The sequence below is a fragment of the Chelonus insularis genome, unplaced genomic scaffold, assembly GCF_013357705.1.
Source record: "Chelonus insularis isolate UGA/USDA-ARS -01 unplaced genomic scaffold, ASM1335770v1 contig_88_pilon, whole genome shotgun sequence".
In the NCBI taxonomy this organism is placed as follows: Eukaryota; Metazoa; Arthropoda; class Insecta; order Hymenoptera; family Braconidae; genus Chelonus; species Chelonus insularis.
Genome location: NW_023276776.1, coordinates 1,571,098 through 1,589,772, shown reverse-complemented (window position 1 = coordinate 1,589,772; position 18,675 = coordinate 1,571,098). Strand labels below are relative to the sequence as shown.

The 18,675-nt window shown below is 29.7% G+C and overlaps 3 protein-coding genes across 8 annotated transcripts in view; 2 read left to right on the top strand and 1 right to left on the bottom strand.

Moving 5' to 3' along the window:
- The window catches only part of LOC118072067 (probable G-protein coupled receptor B0563.6), a 100,782-nt gene that overhangs the window by 43,144 nt on the left and 38,963 nt on the right, over positions 1 to 18,675 (top strand). The window contains exon 5 of one of the 2 annotated variants that reach the window (XR_004690977.1): positions 6,115 to 7,025. The gene's annotated coding sequence lies outside the window, so the exon portion shown is untranslated. Of the gene's footprint in view, positions 1 to 6,114; positions 7,026 to 18,675 lie in introns of those variants that run through there. The other variant, XM_035091655.1, reaches the window with a different exon arrangement.
- Spg7 (Paraplegin) lies at positions 8,031 to 17,102 on the top strand. Of its 5 annotated transcripts, XR_004690976.1 has the most exons (7): positions 8,031 to 8,412; positions 8,514 to 8,798; positions 8,869 to 10,572; positions 10,634 to 10,804; positions 14,408 to 14,590; positions 14,708 to 15,100; positions 15,208 to 15,437. XR_004690976.1 is itself a non-coding variant. In XM_035091651.1 (6 exons), exons 1-4 carry the CDS (start codon positions 8,248 to 8,250, stop codon positions 10,790 to 10,792), a joined length of 2,313 nt encoding a protein of 770 aa, XP_034947542.1. In that variant the 5' UTR covers positions 8,031 to 8,247; the 3' UTR covers positions 10,793 to 10,804; positions 14,408 to 14,412; positions 17,086 to 17,102. The 5 variants fall into 5 exon arrangements, 4 of the variants coding, with proteins under 4 accessions (XP_034947542.1, XP_034947541.1, XP_034947543.1 ...); XM_035091651.1 differs by lacking the exons at positions 14,708 to 15,100; positions 15,208 to 15,437 and adding an exon at positions 17,086 to 17,102 and having other exon boundaries at positions 14,408 to 14,412; XM_035091650.1 differs by lacking the exons at positions 14,708 to 15,100; positions 15,208 to 15,437 and having other exon boundaries at positions 14,408 to 14,645.
- Nbr (exonuclease mut-7 homolog) lies at positions 10,899 to 14,873 on the bottom strand. Its single transcript, XM_035091648.1, has 7 exons — positions 14,733 to 14,873; positions 14,432 to 14,610; positions 14,217 to 14,357; positions 13,945 to 14,129; positions 12,189 to 13,829; positions 11,923 to 12,116; positions 10,899 to 11,816 (listed from the first exon to the last, which is right to left on the bottom strand). The coding sequence occupies exons 2-7, from the start codon at positions 14,580 to 14,582 to the stop codon at positions 11,516 to 11,518; spliced, it is 2,613 nt and encodes an 870-aa protein (XP_034947539.1). The 5' UTR covers positions 14,583 to 14,610; positions 14,733 to 14,873; the 3' UTR covers positions 10,899 to 11,515.

Here is an 18,675-nt window from a genome sequence, read left to right as displayed (position 1 = left end):
AATAATTAGATCACCGAATTTAATTTTGGAGTAAAAAAAAAAAAGAAATAATTTAGTAGAAATGGCGAGTGTATTATTATAAAAGCGTTGGAAATAGGAGAAAAATAGAAAGAAAATAAAAGAGAAAGGTAAAAAGGGGGAGAAATGGACTGCCTGTGAAATTGTCCGATGTTGCGAGAAATTCGAAGTGCATTCGATGTGCAAATCGGTTTAACAAACGCGCCACTCGCTCGCCCTTTACGTCGACGGAGGATAAAACAACACAAGTGGCGAAGCACGTTAACATACACGTTAATTTAAACTAACGTATGCAGTTGGGTGTTTTTTTTTTCGTGCGCTTCTGAAGGTATTTTTTTATTCACTAAAGAATACAAAGATGAACAAAAAAATTTGTGGCATCTAAAATTTTGTATTTTTTCATCATGAAAATAACGAAAATTTAATTTAAATTATTTTATTAAAATGTAAATATTTAGTTGAGCCTTTTTAGAAGAAGTGTGAAGATAAAGTTGGTTTATTTTTATTTTGGGGAGGATATTAAATATAATTATTATTAGTCACCAAATAAAAATGACAGTGAATAAGAAACATCTTTCTCAACTAATAAAATCAAAATTCTGAATATTTGCAATTTATTTATTTATTTATTTATAGCATTACAAAATCCAATGCCCGAAGTCAATAACAGGCCTTTCACGCAAATATTTTACTCATTAAATAATCTGCCTGGGAAACAATAAAATAGATCTACAGAGATCTACATTTTTCCAATTTTTAAATCTACTTTAATTTTCTTTAATCTAACAAACCAAAAAAAATTTCGAGATCTATGTATATCTAGTGAATCAGTCTATAAACAGACACTGATCTACATAAATTAATGTATATCTACAAAAATTTCAAATTTAAAATTAGGATCGTTGATTAATAAGTGTATTTCTAATTAATGTCCTCCTTAAAGCCTTTATTTTATCAAAGAAATCTAGTGAGGCTTCAGAAAGTGAGAATTAATCCAATGTCACTTGTATTTAAACTTATAACAATCATGAACTAAATATCAGAATAAATAAATAAATTCAATAAAATATTTTATTGCGAATATTTAAAATTATTTTTATTAATAAAATAAACATTTTTTTGTATAGAAAATTTTTTTTCTCAGTGTATATATCACTTATAGTTTAGTGATGATGTAAAAGAAGGCTAATGTGGTGCACTTGTCAGCATCTAGATAGGATCAAAGAAACAAGAAAGAGCAGTTGAAAAAGTAACAAAAGAAAAAAAAGTATAAACGTAAAAGAGGCAGAGAAAAGATTTGTCGGATTGGTAAAATCCCTCCTCTACCTGTGTCGTTTAATATGTATTTTAGCGTTATATATATATTCACTCAACTGCAAGATCCATTAAATTTCCAACCATCTATTTTATTCTTTAGAAATATCGTTTAAAAAAAAAGTTCTTCTACCGTTATACATTATTGGATCATCTCGTAATCATATTATATATAATCGAATAGGACAGATATGGTATATGTAGAAATTATTACTCAACATCACTATTCCTAACAGATGTATCATCAGCATTACTATTTCGTCACATCACATTTATGATTTATAAAATTGTTTTTCAACTTTAACTGCAATTTATTTAATTCTTCTTTGAATTTTAACACCATTTATAGCAGCTGGACACAATAATTTGTCAAATAAATATATTTTTCAAGTAATTTTTTAAAAATTTAACATAAATCTTTGCTATTTATCTTATCTTTATTTAAAAATAATTTTTTTCTTTCATTTATTATAAAGCATATAAATTAATTTTAATTAAAATACAATTAAGTGTTATGACTTGAAAAAATTAATTAATTTATATTATTAATAATAAATATATAGAATGTTGATGTTAAATCAAATTAGATCAAATATTATTATGAAAATACCACAAGGTAAAAATATTGACAATTGCGTTAAAAAAATACCTCGTAGACATGTATTGTGTTAACGAGTTCATTTTCAATAAAATAAATGAAAGAAAGTCTAGATAGAGAGAAAGAGCTATCATGCGTGAGTGAGGAAAGATGATAATAGGTAAAAGGATGATAGAGCGTGAAAAATAATTTCCTGCTAGCGATATGTGGGTCGAAAGGGGAGGGACAAGCTTGAGGCTATCAAAATATTATTTGAGGGTATGGAGGGTAAGAAAGAGTGCACTTTACTGGGGTAGTTGCGCATTTATATACCATATGTAGCTTACAGCCCTGATGTCATCACTTGATCAACCTATCAAAATGTCTATGCTACATAGAAAATACACAAAAAAAAATGAAGTCATTTCCAAGATTATAAAAATAAAATGAAAATTTAATGTCAGTGTGAAAATGGAATGTTTATTTAGCAAAACGTCGACTGAAAAGTAAGAGATGCTGGTGAGAGAAGTATAGAAAGTGAGTTCACAGAGAGAAAGAGCCAGCGTGATTCGGTCGATACACGGACACAATGGAGGGTGTGGCATTCAAGGACCAAAAACCTTACTCTGCTTTCATCTGTACCTTCTATTGGTCCCCCAGGCAGTAGAGTATGGCGGTATCCTCTTGACTAGACTGTCTACTTTTAATCTCAATCGACCACACAGCATCCCAAATGAAGTCTTCAGTGTAAATGTCATATTGTACTCTTAAATATTTGTTTCCATATCCCCTGCTAATTTCATGCTTCAAGACTCTGTTTATTTTTCACAGCTTAACTTAGGTATATTAGTCATGGATAATTATTAGAAATTATCTATTAACATATCCATTACAACTCTATAAGGTTTTGGAGCAATGACCATTCCAATATTCCTTCAAGTTCTTTATTTTCATTTCCATTTCAATAAAATTGATTTATAATTTTTTAATTACTTTATGATTGAACAAAATGTTGAAATTATTAGTCCTGGAATAAAAACAATAAAATATAATAATAAATATAATAGTTACAATATTTATTATAATAAACATTTTGGAGTAATCTAGACTTCATCAATGAATTAATTCAAGTAATTTTATTCAAATATCTGCTTTTGTCATTAATAATTAATAATAAGTATAAAATAGATGAATAACTGGACCAATTACTAGAGAAACATCTTTTTAAACACCTGATAAAATTTCTGGAATAAATAAAAAGTTATTCAGTCCAGAGTATTTTGATAATCCTAGATCTCCAGCATCTTCAAGCTCAGCAACAAATTATTCTCTTATACCTCACAATAAATTTAAAAAACAAAAACCTCAATAAATTGTAGGTTTCGAACATTCGCTACTGGTGTTTACATAAGTTTCTAAAAGTGAGAAAAATGTATTTATGCTTAACGACAGTAATCTCAAACTTAATGGCTTCAGTGAATCGTGAAATTGGTTGGCGCAGTGGTATCTGGATGATAGATATACTTGTGACTGTCTTTATTGAATGGATACACGTGTCAGCGAGTTAAAAAGATAATTGTGGTGGATCCTAACATTTCTTTTAGCGATTACTAAATATATAATGTCAGCTGGTAGTGGTGTCACAGTCCTAAATATCAGAGAAAATCTTTTTGTCAGACTTGTCAACGTCAAACATCAGATTATGTTCCCAAAGATTAATGAGTCTTGTTTACTATCAAGAAACGACTTTCTAAAGGGTGCATTAGCTAACATGTCTAACAACATTGATCTCTTTAAAGCCCAACAGAATATTAAAATATCAATTTGTCTACATCATAACTATTATATAACATTCATCATGAATTTAGTAATAATTCAGACCAATTACAGATATATATTTTTCTCTTATTAATTCATAAGCACGAATTAGTCTTGACTATCTGGATTTTTTCTGAATGTATAATGATTAGAATAAATATATATATATATTTTTTGTCGATTGCGTTATGCCACAAAACCAGCCTCTTGAGGCTTTTTGCGTCCCGATGAAGAAACTAAAGTTATTCCTGGTTGAACAAACACTGGAATGGGTCGCGTGTGCCTCCTGCACATATTTATAGATTTTATCTCTTTGACTTGCCACGCTCTCGTTGGCGCATTTCGTCCTGGTTTGAGCCCATCATCTCTCGTTCTTTCAACTTCTTTTCGCGAACAATTTTAATAAGAGAAACAAAATTTATTGGAAGCTAATGAATCATCTTTTTAAATATATTTTCTCTTTTATTTAACCTTCCAGTTGTCTTTCCTTCTGTTGCCATTATGTAAAAAATTCTTGAAAAATCCATTTTCATACCAACAAATATTACAAAATTGTTCAAACTAAAATAGGTGTCTTTTAAATGATTAAAAGAGTTATTGTTATTAACTACTTAATAACAATAATTTCATTTTTAAGTATAAGTAAAAATGTTTCTTGTATCTATGGATGCCGATATTATTTTTATTGACATTTTCACAGAACTCTTTTCTGCGAAACAGACTGACGACAAGCGAATTGAATCGGCCAATTGTTCGATCGGTAGGCAACGTGTTATTTTTATAATTCAACGAACGCCCTCTCATTCTCTTGTGGTAGAGGATCCCCTCGCCATTCGCGCCCTTTCATCCCTTCGTGTGTTTCGACATGCGCGTAGAGACCGGAACGTTGTTTTTATTGGCCGCGTTTAGGGTGCAAGGCAGTGAGAATGGGTTGTTGTTTTGCCCCCACGTTCATCCCCCTGTCGTTTTCTGCTGTCGTCAGCTAGGATATACACATCTATATAGTGAAGAGACGTTTCAAGAGACTAGATTCCGAGGACGTCCTTGTCACTGTATCCAATAGTAGGAATTATATTCATATGTATTATAAACAGAGTACACTAGTGCACAGAAGACGGTTGACAATACTGAATTGTTATTCCAGCACGAATTTCTACTCTCCATCTTTCGTCTGTTATGTTGCAAGTTTCTCTCAACTCACTTATGATGGCTGCACTACTCTCTTGTCAACTCAATAATACCTTTGAGTTTTTGACACCCACTAAGTAAAACACATATTCTTCCTACAATAACCTTTCATCAACTTTTTATTTGTTGCATCCAAATTGGAATTCATAGAAAAAATATTTTTCAAAGACTCATCATTGCTTTTATCTTCATAATACAGTTTTAGGCTTTCCTCAGAATTTATTCTCAACTTTATACTGTGAAAAAAATATTACGTCAAAACTTGAAGTAATTTTTTAGTCTTTTTAGAAATAAGTTTTATCGATTTACAGTAAAGGTTACTAGTAAAAAAGATGAAAAAATTTCTAGGTTTTTTTTAAGTGAAAATAGCTGAAAAACTTAGTAAAAAGTACTGTTCTCGTTGGTAAAAATGACCAGAATAAGAATTTTTACCACTTTATTGGTCATTCTTACCAACGAGAACAGTAATTTTTACTAAGTATTTCAGTTATTTTTACTTAAAAAAATCTAGTAATTTTTTCACCTTTTTTACTAGTAACCTTTACTGTAAATTGACGAATAAAAATTACTATAAAATATTCTCTGTACATCAGAACTAAATCTATCCAAAAAATATTTTATTGCTACTATTCAAAATTTTGGTTCTATTATTAAAAAAAAATATATTACTTATCTGCAGTAAATTTTTTTTCAGTGTATTTAATGATTTTATTCAATTAGTACTCTCTAAATACAAATAAACTAACAATCACTGCGGTGATTACCCATACAAAATAATAAATATTTACTATTTACAATGATTTCCGATAATTTACGTTAAAAAAATAATTTAAATATCTTTTTCTTTCATTTCAATTCAACAAAACTGTGCTAATATAAATACCGACAATTGAAAATAATTTTTTTAAATAATATTTGATTAATTACATCAAAAATAAATTCAAACAACACTGTTAAGGTTCACAATCTATTTTTTTCTCAATGTTTCTAATAACTCAAACAAAAATGTTTATTCCTTTCTTTCTTAGATCAAATATTTCCCGAATATTCTTTCCAAAGTTTCTAAATAAATTTTCTTCAATCAATTAACTGAAACCTGACGACTCTCCAACCAGCGATCCTGATTTTCTACTTCCAAATTCAATACCTAAATTAATTCATCAAGTAAACAGACTTGTAATATTTTTTTTTTTTTTCAGAATTAGTCAAGATGTATAAACAGTTCTGAAAATTTCCTTTTAAACAATATGCAACTAAAGAAGTGGAAGAAGAATGTCATGGATGACATACTGGAAAACTTAGAGCTGTACATTTCTTAATCTTCCGGGTGTAGACACTGGCAATATGGTGAGACTTCTTTGTGCCTGAAATACGGTCTCGGATCCTGCACGATGTGGCATCTGTAATAACAAGCGATGAAGTCTTGTTCTTTCAACCGTTTCCCTTCGTGAACGTCGTCGTCGTCGTCATCATCATCATCATCATCATCTTCGTCGATGTCAACTTGACGCATTCATCTGAACAACCTTGGTGAGTACTTTACAAGTACCTTGCACGAGTTTACCTTATTTATGGAAATTCCACATGAATTTCATACTTTAACAATAATGATCATTTAAATGAGAGAAAATTAGCACAAAGATAACAGTCATATTTCAAGTAAATTATGCTGAGCAAGAATTTTTATGAAGTATCAAAAACTTTCGTATGAGCTTGAAGGAAAAGATAATGTTCTTGGAGTATCATTAAAATAGCGATGATAATTTATGAATGGAGAAAGAATAGAAAATATATAAGTAAAAGAGAAAAAGTGAGACAGGTATATGTAGAGTAGTAAAGTTTGAATGAATAGTACGAGGCGCTTAGTAGTATTGTTTTGGTTATTTTGGCAAACCTAACACAACACTGCTTGTTGTTTAACAAAATAAATGATGTCGTCGCTACGCTTTTTTTTCTACTCCTCATCGTGATCCCATTACTTAACGTGTATGTATGAAAACAAATTTGATCAGTTGTTTAGGAGTATGCAAAGTTAGATAGTTTTTTTTTCTATCTAATTGATAATCATAATATAGATATAAGTACATTAAAAATAAATTAACTATGTAAATCATGCCATAATTATTTTTTTTATTTTATTTATACATTCAAATGTATTATCAAGTTTTGAAAACAAATTTTTTCCTTAATAATTGAATATTATAGACTGATGTATGGTATTGATAGGTATGATTATAAATAGCAGAATATTTTGATGGATTATTATAAATAAAAAAAGATTTGAGATATTTTTTATAAGATATTAATTTGTTATGATGATAATTGAATAAATTAACTGTAGATATATTTGAGAATGCCAATGGCAAAGCGATAAGTAGCTTTTCGCTTTTGAAGCCAATACAAATATTATTGCTTCAAGTCTACTCAACTCTTTTATATAATAAAAGTAAGAAGAGTAATCAAATTAGGACAAAATTGAATGTATCTTTTTGTAATAATTTTTTTTTTTAATAATAATTATGTATAAACAAATATAAGTAATTGATTAGAAATAAAAATTTGATTTGTGGATTTGCGGTAACACGATAATATCATTTGGAATACCATATAGGTTTGTACTTATAAGTGGCGTTTCAATTCTGAAGGGAACAAATGTGAATGACGATCCATTAGGTAGGAAGCCTTGTCTGACACACCCCGACGTTATCAAAACACTGCCGTCAAACTTATATTCTAGTATATTCATCAGTGTTAGTAGAAAAGCTGTATGCATGAGATAAAATAACAAAGTGTATAGGTAATAGACAGGCTAAAAATACTTTCAACGATCGTTGATTTTTAAAAATATTTTTTCGTCTTTTTTTACACTCATATTTCACTACAACAAATCAATTTTTTTTGCCGAATGACATTTAAATAAAGTTATAAATCATTTCGGTCAATTAAAAATTTTTTTTTTCAATTGAATTAAAGCAGTCGATAAGTAGGTTTTTTAGCGACTGATAAAATAGGTTTTGAAAGTTATATGTTACCGACTGTTGCAAACTGTTTTCATCATTTACCAACACTCGTCAACTTTCAATGTGACGCATTTCTCAAATGAGAACCTCTGAAGTTTTCGAAAAAGAGATTTTCATGTTATTTAACAACTTATTTCATCATGATATGTAATGTTTATTAGTGTTTTTGCAATAATTATAATGTAAAAATTATTAGTGAACGAATTTTAAAAAGAATTAAGTGCAACATTTAATGAAAATGCTCTGAAATTATTATCACAACCGGCTTCTAACCTTATTTCATATATTTATTTACAAATATCTAATACTAAAATGCAAAATTTATCTAAATATTATTGTCGTTATTTATTTTTGTCAAGACGATTTGTTAGTTCGATAATTCACAATGAATTTAAACAAAAAAAGGTTATAAATAATCAATTTTTGGATTTATTGAATCAACCACCAACAGCCCACCTTTTTCCTCTTTCTCAGGCGGTAAATATTCGTTTTTTATTTCTATAGACATTAAAAAAATGATTAATTTTCATTGTATGATATGAATAATTATAATAATTTATCAACTATTTTCATTCTAGGCTTTTAACAAAATTTTAAAACGATATTCGATATTGCACAGTCTGTTGACACGCAGACGAGCTCCTGATAAAAAAAATCAGAATAAAATACTTAATCAACTATTTTGTACATCATCATCGAAAAATGGAAGATCTAATTCTGGTGAAACAGGTGATTCTGGAAAGGGTCCGGATAAAACTCCAAACAACAAAGACGTGATAGCAGCTGCAATGAAGCTGGCTATTTCTGTTTTAATACTAAATATTTTATTGACTTATATTGCAACTTCAAAACATTCACTAGAGGTAATTTTTTGTTTTTAGATATTTTTATTTAAATTAAATCCTTTACAATAAATAAGATAAATTTGTTTAGGATTCATCTCATTTTATATCCTGGAATGAATTTGTTCATCAAATGCTAGCTAAAGGAGAAGTAAAAGAATTAATAGTGAGACCAGAAGCAAATTGGGTGACAATAATATTACATGATGGAGCTATAATTAATAGAAAAAGGGCAGATTTTCGTGCTTATCAGATGTTAGTAGCAGATGCAACACGGTTGGAGGAAAAATTACGTGAAGCTGAAGCTGCTCTAGGTATCAAGCCAGGACATGGAGTTTCGATAACTTATGAACGACCAAGTAGCGGCTGGTCTTCTATATTCACTGTCCTATTTCTTCTTTGGTTCTTTTTATTGCTACGTCACAGTAAAACCAGTGGTGGGTCTTTTATGGATATGATGCCTGGAAGTGAATTTAAACGTGCTAAATTCACTTTAATTGACCCTTTAACCGGTGGAAAAGGAAAGGGAGTTAAATTTTCGGACGTAGCTGGTCTTAAAGAAGCAAAAGTTGAAGTAATGGAATTCGTAGACTATCTCAAGCAACCAGCACGTTATAAGATACTTGGTGCTAAAATTCCCAAAGGTGCTTTATTACTTGGACCACCTGGTTGTGGTAAAACAATGTTGGCAAAAGCAGTAGCAACTGAAGCTCATGTACCATTTTTATCAATGAATGGTTCCGAATTTATTGAACTAATTGGAGGTGTAGGAGCTACACGAGTGAGAGATCTTTTTAAACAAGCTAAAATGAGAGCACCAAGTATTTTGTACATAGATGAAATAGATGCTATTGGTAAAAGAAGAAGTGGAACAGAAGCAGGTGAATTTGGATCAACAGGAGAATCTGAACAAACGTTAAATCAGTTACTTGTTGAAATGGATGGAATGGCAAATCTTGATGGAGTAGTTGTTTTAGCATCAACCAATCGAGCTGAAGTTTTAGATAAAGCTCTTTTACGACCCGGTCGATTTGATCGACATATATTGCTTGATCTTCCAACTCTAGAGGAAAGAAAAGAAATCTTCGAGAGCCATTTGCGGTTTATTGTTTTAGAGAAGAAACCAAATGTTTATTCAGCAAGACTTGCTCAATTAACACCAGGGTTTAGTGGTGCAGACATAGCAAATGTGGTTAATGAAGCTGCACTTCATGCAGCAAGACATAAGAAAAAATTTGTTGATGCTTCGGATTTATCATATGCCATTGATAGAGTTCTTTGTGGTCCAGAAAAGAAGGTACATGGTGTTTCTCCAGCTGAAAAAAAAATTGTTGCTTATCATGAAGCAGGTCATGCTTTAGTTGCTTGGATGTTAGAGCACACTGATGCTCTCTTGAAAGTGACTATTAAACCTAGAACTAGAGGAATGCTTGGATTTGCACAATATAATCCAATTGAGCGAAAGAATTTTAGCAAAGAGCAATTATTTGAAATGATGTGTGTTGCGTTAGGAGGGCGTGTTGCTGAAAGTATCATTTTTAATACAGTGACAACTGGTGCCCAGAATGACCTAGAAAGAGTCACTAAAATAGCATACTCACAAGTTAGGCAGTTTGGTATGAGTGACAAAGTTGGATTGATATCTTTCAGTGAAGAAGAAACTGGTCATGATACTAAAAAACCATACAGTAAAAAATTAGCAGCTCTTATGGATACAGAGGCTAAACTTATGGTTGCTGATGCTTATAAAGCTACAGAAAAATTATTGAAAGAAAATCGAGACAAATTGGAGAAGGTAAAAGATTTTATATTTAAATTATAAAGAATTAGTCGATGATGTAAAAAAAAATTTTCAGGTTGCCCAAGCACTTCTAAAAAAAGAAACACTCACATACGAAGAAGTTGAAAGTCTCATAGGCCCACCACCTTTTGGAAACAAAGCTAAAGTTGAATTTTTAGAAATTGATGGTCCAGCAAAAATAGGCAATGTAACAGAAATAACAGCATCACCATGATCCTGAATTTTGGTAAGCCGCTTGTGAATATCATCAATACTTTTGGATTAAAATTTTTTTTAAGAAATAAGGTAATAAATAAAATATTACTAAGTTGAACAATGTATAACAGAATGAAAGTTTTATTCATCAAAATAAACATCCCATTGTTTCGTCACCAACAAAGTTATGAAGAATGGAGTTATTAATCGTTACAATACTAGGAAACAAATTATTCGATAAATCACAAGGTGATAGTTAAAGATAGTTATGTATTATATATAAAAAAATATTACAACCAATGGTTTATCTAATTTAATTATTAGGCAAAAACTACTAATATTATAATAAGAAAGAAATATAACAATATCTTGTACTATAGTTAAGGGCGGTCTGACCGAAAAGTCAGTCCTTAAGCGTACGACATCTAGAGCGAGGTACAATTGATCCATCGAAACCCTGTTCTTTTCTAAACACTCTTTTATACGATACGGTGAAATATTTTATTTGCAATTAAAGCATTAGAGTAAATTGAAGAAACTTCTTGAATCAATGAGAGATGCTACACGGGTCTGCTATTATTTTTGTAGAAGCTTAGTAGCTAAATACTGAGTTTTATTATACGACATTGCACTTTAGACTTTAGTTTAATTTGTTTGAACATTTGGGATTTTCTGGTATAACCCAGACTCATTGAAGGGTTTCGTCTCCACTAAACGTATTAATGAACACAAATTTGTCTGCTTAAGCACGGACAATTAAATCTTTGAGAATACCATTTAGGGTTCGATCCAAATGTGAACCGGACCAGTAAACGTTACCACATTTATCGCAAATGTAAAAGAATGCCATCGATTTGCAAATAGGTATTGGAACTTTTTCGATTTTAACTCGAGCACCGTATCTTGTAGTGCAGTTGGTAATGTTTAAAGTATCGGTAGATAATTTCCATGTGCGGTTATTTCCCTGTCCACCGATGATAACTTCTCCTACAGGACATGGAGATTCTGTTAAAGGAGGACGATCTTGAGTTTGAGACCAGAATCTGGAAAAGATTAAAATAGTTAAGCATAGTTTAAAGATTAATCTTTTTATTGAGTTTAAATTCCGATAGTAATAATTAATTGATGAATGGATTGATTTTATTTTACCTTTCGTTTAGACGCCACATCGTATGATTTGAAATTTCAGTAAACTCATCATTGTTGCATGATATACAACGACTAAAAATATCGAACTCTGTAATTTGAACATTGAAATGGTTGAGAATTTCTTGTAATTGCAGCATTGATGCTCCTCTTTGTACTCTATATATTTTTTCAGGTGCTAAATGGGATTTAGCAAACTGTAATGAAAAGGAAAAAAATATTGAGATATTTTTTAAATTAGAAAACACGTTTAAGTCAATTAAAATTACCTGTTCATGATTATAATTTTTTGTTAAAAATACTCTGTTTTCTTGCTTAGCCAATTGAACAGATTTATAAGCGTGACGGTCAAAATCAAGAAGAATACAATCACAGCCACACATTCTCAATGGTCTTATTAAATTATTTAAGGTACCGTCACAAATCACTTTCCATTGATGAATAGGAAATTTTTCAACATTATCATTAGCTAAGTTTACTACTGGTTCATAACTTTCAAGGGTATAGTTTTTTGTAGCAAGTGGAGATTCAGAATTTTTTTTCTTCGATTTTTTTACAACTTTTTTCGGTGAATGACTCTGACATTGGATTTCATTACAGATTTCTAAAAGAGGTATATTCCTTTGGTGGCAAAGTTCAGTAAGAACATTATAAATATCTATCAAACAATAAGCATCTAAAGCAGCATAAGTGATTTGATCTTCACGAAGTGGTCGTCTTCCCCAATTAGAAAATTGGTCGGATTTATTCAATTTTTTCCCCAAGCAAATTTCTACCATCTTACTGAGACTTCCTCCGTTAGAATTATCATCTTCCTGGTGTGGGAATTCAAATTTATACTCCTTTATTAATCTTTGCCAGAGGCTTTGTAAATCAAGATAACCAGAATTGCTTTCTTTGGTTTCTAACAAAGCAGGTAAACATTCACGAAACATTGAAAAATCATGATTAAGAGTAAAACCTATTTTTGTAATATGCTTGTTTCCAAATAGAGCTGCACCAAATTTTCTCCACAGTTCTGTATTCTCTGATCCTATTTCGATTACATCCACAATATAGACATTGTTTTTTGTGGCAATCTGAATTAATGAGATTTGATTTTCTTTAAATCCTCCAAAATTTGGTTTCCATTCTGAATCTATGCCGACTAAAGTAATTTGGGTCAATTGATAATGAATAAATTCTTCTAATGCTGTTGGATTTTGAATTAATATTATTGATTCTCTTGGCAACTTTAAAGTATGATATATTGAATCAGCTTCCTGTGAAGAAGGATTTTGGTCAACGTTGTCATTTGTATTGTGCGATTTGGATAACTCTTCCAAGTCTTGTACAACCCAAGGCCTTTGATTTTTGGGCACATTAAAAACTCTAGCCCAATATAAAGCTTCTTCTGCATCATAATTTGCAATCGTTGTCACTAATTCAACTTGATAATTCGGATTATTACTAGCTGTCTCATGAATCATTTCTCTCCAACATTCTGAGCTCACAGTTCCTTCAACAAATCTTTTGCGAATGAAAAATTGTATTGATCCTTTCTCACGTCTTTCATTTAAATTTGGACACAAATCTGGTGGAAGGTTGAATGCTTTGATTAATCGAGCGGCTAATTTTGTTATGGCACGAAGTTGGAGAACACTTGATTTTACATCAGGAATGTGATTTTTATCAACAAAATTTTCTAATTCATCTGTTATCGTATGCCTCTTTCCAATTAAATCATCCAGATAAACAACTAAATCCTTCTGAATTTGTGGATGATTAGCTAGAAATTCATCTACTAAAATATTCTTATTTTGTACAATTAGTGGTAATAAGATAGATTCTGGATCTCGAAAATATTCTTGAAGTTGAATAGTTGTTACGTATTGAGCAGCATCTTTAAATTTTTTATCGACTAGCATTGCCTAAAAAATTTATTATTCTATTAGCTGTATGCTTACATTGGAGCTGCTTTGATTTTATTGAGTATTAATTAATTAATTAATGCACTTCTAATAATTGGAATTAATGATGTTTTACCTGTATAAAAGGTATAAATAATTCTTTATCTTCTTTAAACTCGTATGCCTCTGCTACGTATTTGACAAGATGGATATTTCGTTGTTTATTAACTATTTTGTAAGCTGCTATTTTAATTTCAGCGACAAGACAATTTTTCTTCTCATTTCTATGAATTTGTAACCACTTTCGAAATTCTTCTATAACTGTTGGAATTTATTATTTATTAACAATTACACAAAAATATTTATCTTGCCCATAAAAAAAGGAATTATTAAAATGTTTTTACAAACTTGTAATTGATATGGAACTTTTAGGTTTAACATTGTTAAAATCTGATGCATTAGCTAAAATTTTTAAAGTACTCAAGTATGGATTTGGTGCAGTATCAAAATATTGATAAAGATTTTCTGTTACAGTTGCACTTTGTTTCCCTACAATGACAATACAAAAATGTATACTAACAATAATTCAATTGTTTCAGAAACAATAGAAAAATCAAACTTACAATGAGCCCACAAAAGATGAAGATGTTTAAGCCATTTTTCTGTTTCCTCATCAATGTTAGTGTAAAATTGTATATCTAAAATTTTTTTATCGTGTTCATTAATTGGAAGGTGTGCTTCAGTTGGAAGATCCTGATTAGTCAATTGATCCATTTTAGAAGGTAGGAAGCTTAATCTATTTCTGTAAATTATGTATTAAATTTTTTTTATCAATTACGTATTTGTATTTTATTATTTATAACATTAATATTTGAAAATATTTAATAAAACTATTTTAGCCATATTCCTGATTTTGAAGCTAACCTAAACCGATGGACACAGCCTGGACAATTGATTAAATATTAACATTAGAATAATTCACAAATTAGTGATTAATAAAAACATTACAAGAATATTCTTCATATATAGTCTAAATTACACTAATAATTAAGTGGAAAGATATTTATTAATAAACTTTTAACTTGAGTGCATGGATGGACACAATTTCCAATTTTTCATCGCAAAAAGAGTAATAACTCTGTCGATAATTTATATTAATAAAGTTATCATCCGAGCGGAATTCACTACTAGCACCACCTACCAGAGATGAGGTTATTCGCAAGCTCAGTAAAAATATTTGCACATACGCAGTTTATTGTACTCCGAAATTGAAATTATAAACGTATCTTGTGGTAGGTTTTTTTTTCATTTTTCGTTCAATATTTATATATTTACTCAAACTTTGATGTTCATTAGTTTTTTTATTGAATTATTAATCTTTTTTTAATTTTTTTTTCAGTGATACAAAATGAAGTGAATTCAAAAACACAATTTTTTACGTAGAATATATGCAACCATTAGCGTTGACATTATAAATACCATTAGTGCAATTAAAATACCAATAAATTCTCTTTAGAATGTCCTGTAACCGTAAACAACGAAATATTAGTATGCAAAGCCTAGAGGGAATCGAAATTAACGTTCGATCAGAGATGCTAACCAGAAAATATTGCTGTAATTGGTAAGTTTTTATACAAAAAAATGGTTCAAAACCACTCAATATTTTAGAATTTAAAAATAACTCAATAATGTTTCAATTAAAATTAAATCCTCATAGACATTCATAATGATATGATGGAATTTTAGCAAAATTTAATCAGGACAGAGTTTAATGAAGAGTATTGATCAAGAGGCTATTAGTAATATGCCTTTGCAACTTTACATTAATTAATTGCATTAATTAATGGCCATATTGATACTTACAAAGTAATTTGAAAACTAATCAAAATTCTTTTCCTGTTACTAAAGGGTAATAAGGAATAGTAAAGCTATCATTACGTACGTGAGATCAATTCAAAGAATAGAGGTATTTAAGGTTGATAGCATTGGGTGATTTTCTTAAAAATTAATGAACGAGAAAGGTTGTTAGATTCAAGGTTCAGTTTTCTTAATTGGATTTGAATATAATATTGCAGTAACAATCATAAATGAATTCAAGAAGCCATTCAGAAGGATTGAATTTAAACTAGAAAATCAAAAATTAGTCATTGGTACTGGATCAGTAATTACCATGTTATCCTCCATTTTTATCTGATGGATAACATTCAACAACCAAGGAGGAGGAGATAGATGTTGCTAAATAGAGTATAGTGAATAGTTTCTAATGTTGAGGAGATTTTCCAAGTCAAGAGAGAATACAACTTGCCTATCTCTGTGCTTTTTGGCCAATCCACCGTCTGTCGGTTGTACGTGACGAAAATTTTTCTGAAGCACATTACACACTTGCTAGTATAGAAAGAAAATCTACAAGAATATCCTCGAATCATCTTTTTGATAACAGGAAGCTTGGAGAAAATTTTATAAACTACGTGAAATGGATTTTTTGATTTCTTTCATTCTCATGTATAGCTAATCTCCATAGATTATTACTGAACAAGCAAGAATAGAAGTAGCTGCTAATGAGTAATCAATATTGAAACTTGATTTAAATACTTATTATTAAAGAAAAAAAAAAAATAAGTAGTTGGAGAGGAAAACATTCTGATCCGAAGTTGAGATAATCTTGATCCTTGCTGCTTCTTGAACATTCATTTCGACTTTGGCCTCGGTTTCATCCTTTCTAATAGTCACTGCAATCTTCTGTGTACCATGAAAATAAGATGAAGCTATCATTTGGAACATAACGAGCATTCTCAAGAAAAATAAAAAAGAATTGGTAGAAAAAATTTTCAATATGAAACTAATCGATAGACAGACATTTATTTTTGCTGAGGTTTTTTATTTACTCTATTTTATTATTGATAAAGACTCCATGTAAATATATATTCTATATAAATTTATATATAAAACTTCTTACATGGAATTAATTATCAAAATACTTAAAATAAAGTTTATAAATAAATCTATTTTGAATAAGCTTTAGAAATGGATCAAGGTTTCTACCTAGATTGCTATTTGAATGAAAAAAAAAAAGGGAGATCATGAAAAAAAAACTGGCTTCATGTTAACTTTAGTGAATTTGAAAGATTTATACAACTAGAATGAACCTATTGGAAATCATCTGGGACCTTTCCAACACCCTTACATCGATTTGGTTAAATCAAATAAACAAGACAGTGACCTGACACTGTCTCAATTCCTTTTCGACAAGGGATTGAAGTATTTAGAATCTATCTAGATAGAAAAATCAAACTTTTTGATTGCTCATATATCAATATTGACAAATGACTTGTAGATAATATTTTTTAAAAATAAATGCTTGATTGATTTAGGGATGTTGAATGATTCAGAATTGTTTGGTCATATTTAAAATTGTTGAATTTAATAGTCTACATAATGTAACTGGGTGATTTATTAGATAGTCTAATGAAATTTAAAAAATTATAATCAGAGTGAATTATAGTTGGATATTAATTCATTGTTTACCTTCTGCTTGTTAATGCTTTGTCTATTGGTCGACTCACTTTACAAATAACTTATGAGTTTGCTTTAATTAGCAGCATTGAGCTGGTGCTTATCTACCTTGCAAGATTTATCTTATTAAAACTTATTTTAATTAATTCATTTATAAAATGATAGTCAACAAATTTTGGATTTATTTTATTTGTATCATCTTATTTATGCCTCTTAAATAATTGTAATTTTATTTAATAATTTTTTATTTGTTTAAGTCCACAAAAATAGTGGTAATTATTGCTGTATTATTCAAAATGATTATTTAAATGTCTTCATAAATAATTAAATCATTAATTTATGTGATGGAATATATGTGAAACAAATAGTTAGAGTTGCGTGGTTATTTTTTATTCAAGTTTTGTCGGAAATGAAATTAATTTTTTATAAGTTGGAAAATGACTTTAGTTTGCTTTTTACCGGTTATATATATATTCTTACTTCTCAATTTCTATTCGTAAAGTTTCCTCAAGTTCTTCACTTACAATAAGACGTTGAGGAAACGTGCAGTACAAAACAAATGAAATCTCATGGTCTTAGTGTGCTCGAGCTCGTTGCTTCTTGTTGCGTTTCACTCCAGGTCGAGTGTTTCTTCCAGAAGGAGAAGAAATATAAAGTGCATAGCGTCAATAAACTCTATTGGAGAATAGAGTAACACAGAAGGGAGAAAGATAAAAAATGTGAAGAAAAAGAAGAACAAGTACAGAAGAGAGGGCAAATCTCGAGGACTGGTTAAAACCACGTCGTCAGCTGGTTGTGTCAAACAAATTGCTTTTCAAGGGAGTTTTTCTATGCTGGCTAGAGATTCTGGTGGAGATCAAGATTCAAAGGTAAGAGGTGTGGACAAAAAACATGGCATACTGTACAACTTCTGTTAGAAAAGAAACTACAAAGTTTTATTTATTTATTTATTTTATTCCCTATCATTTATCAAGTTTCAAAACTAGATATAGAAAGTTATCACTACCAAAAAGTCCTAGACTATTTTATAAACTTATCATTTATTTATTTATTGATCACTTTGATCCTAGAATTTTCATCTTTGGTCGCCTGTTTTAGAATAAAACTCTGTTGAATTGAAGAAATTGGTTGAATAATTATTATATGAAGTGTGTATCGAATTTAGTTTCAAGGATTCTTTAGCTTGACTATGGAAATTATTGCTGCGACAGCATAATTATATTTCATTATTGTGGATGACTGTTGACATGATTGAATTATACCACAATGAATTAATTAAATATTTATCACGACATTGTTTATCAAATCAATTATTTATCCATGCTATTTGTGAAATATAAAATAATCAATAAAT

What these genes read in the sequence shown, in the direction of transcription:
- Spg7 (XM_035091651.1), top strand. Translation starts at nt 8,248, where the DNA reads ATGCAAAATTTATCTAAATATTATTGTCGTTATTTATTTTTGTCAAGA. An exon ending in CTTCAAAACATTCACTAGAG is followed by an intron (nt 8,799 to 8,868) that starts GTAATTTTTTGT and finishes AAATTTGTTTAG; the next exon opens with GATTCATCTCATTTTATATC. An exon ending in ATCGAGACAAATTGGAGAAG is followed by an intron (nt 10,573 to 10,633) that starts GTAAAAGATTTT and finishes AAAAATTTTCAG; the next exon opens with GTTGCCCAAGCACTTCTAAA.
- Nbr (XM_035091648.1), bottom strand. Translation starts at nt 14,582, where the DNA reads ATGGATCAATTGACTAATCAGGATCTTCCAACTGAAGCACACCTTCCA. An exon ending in AAGTTCCATATCAATTACAA is followed by an intron (nt 14,130 to 14,216) that starts GTTTGTAAAAAC and finishes AAATTCCAACAG; the next exon opens with TTATAGAAGAATTTCGAAAG. An exon ending in TATTTATACCTTTTATACAG is followed by an intron (nt 13,830 to 13,944) that starts GTAAAACATCAT and finishes TAAATTTTTTAG; the next exon opens with GCAATGCTAGTCGATAAAAA.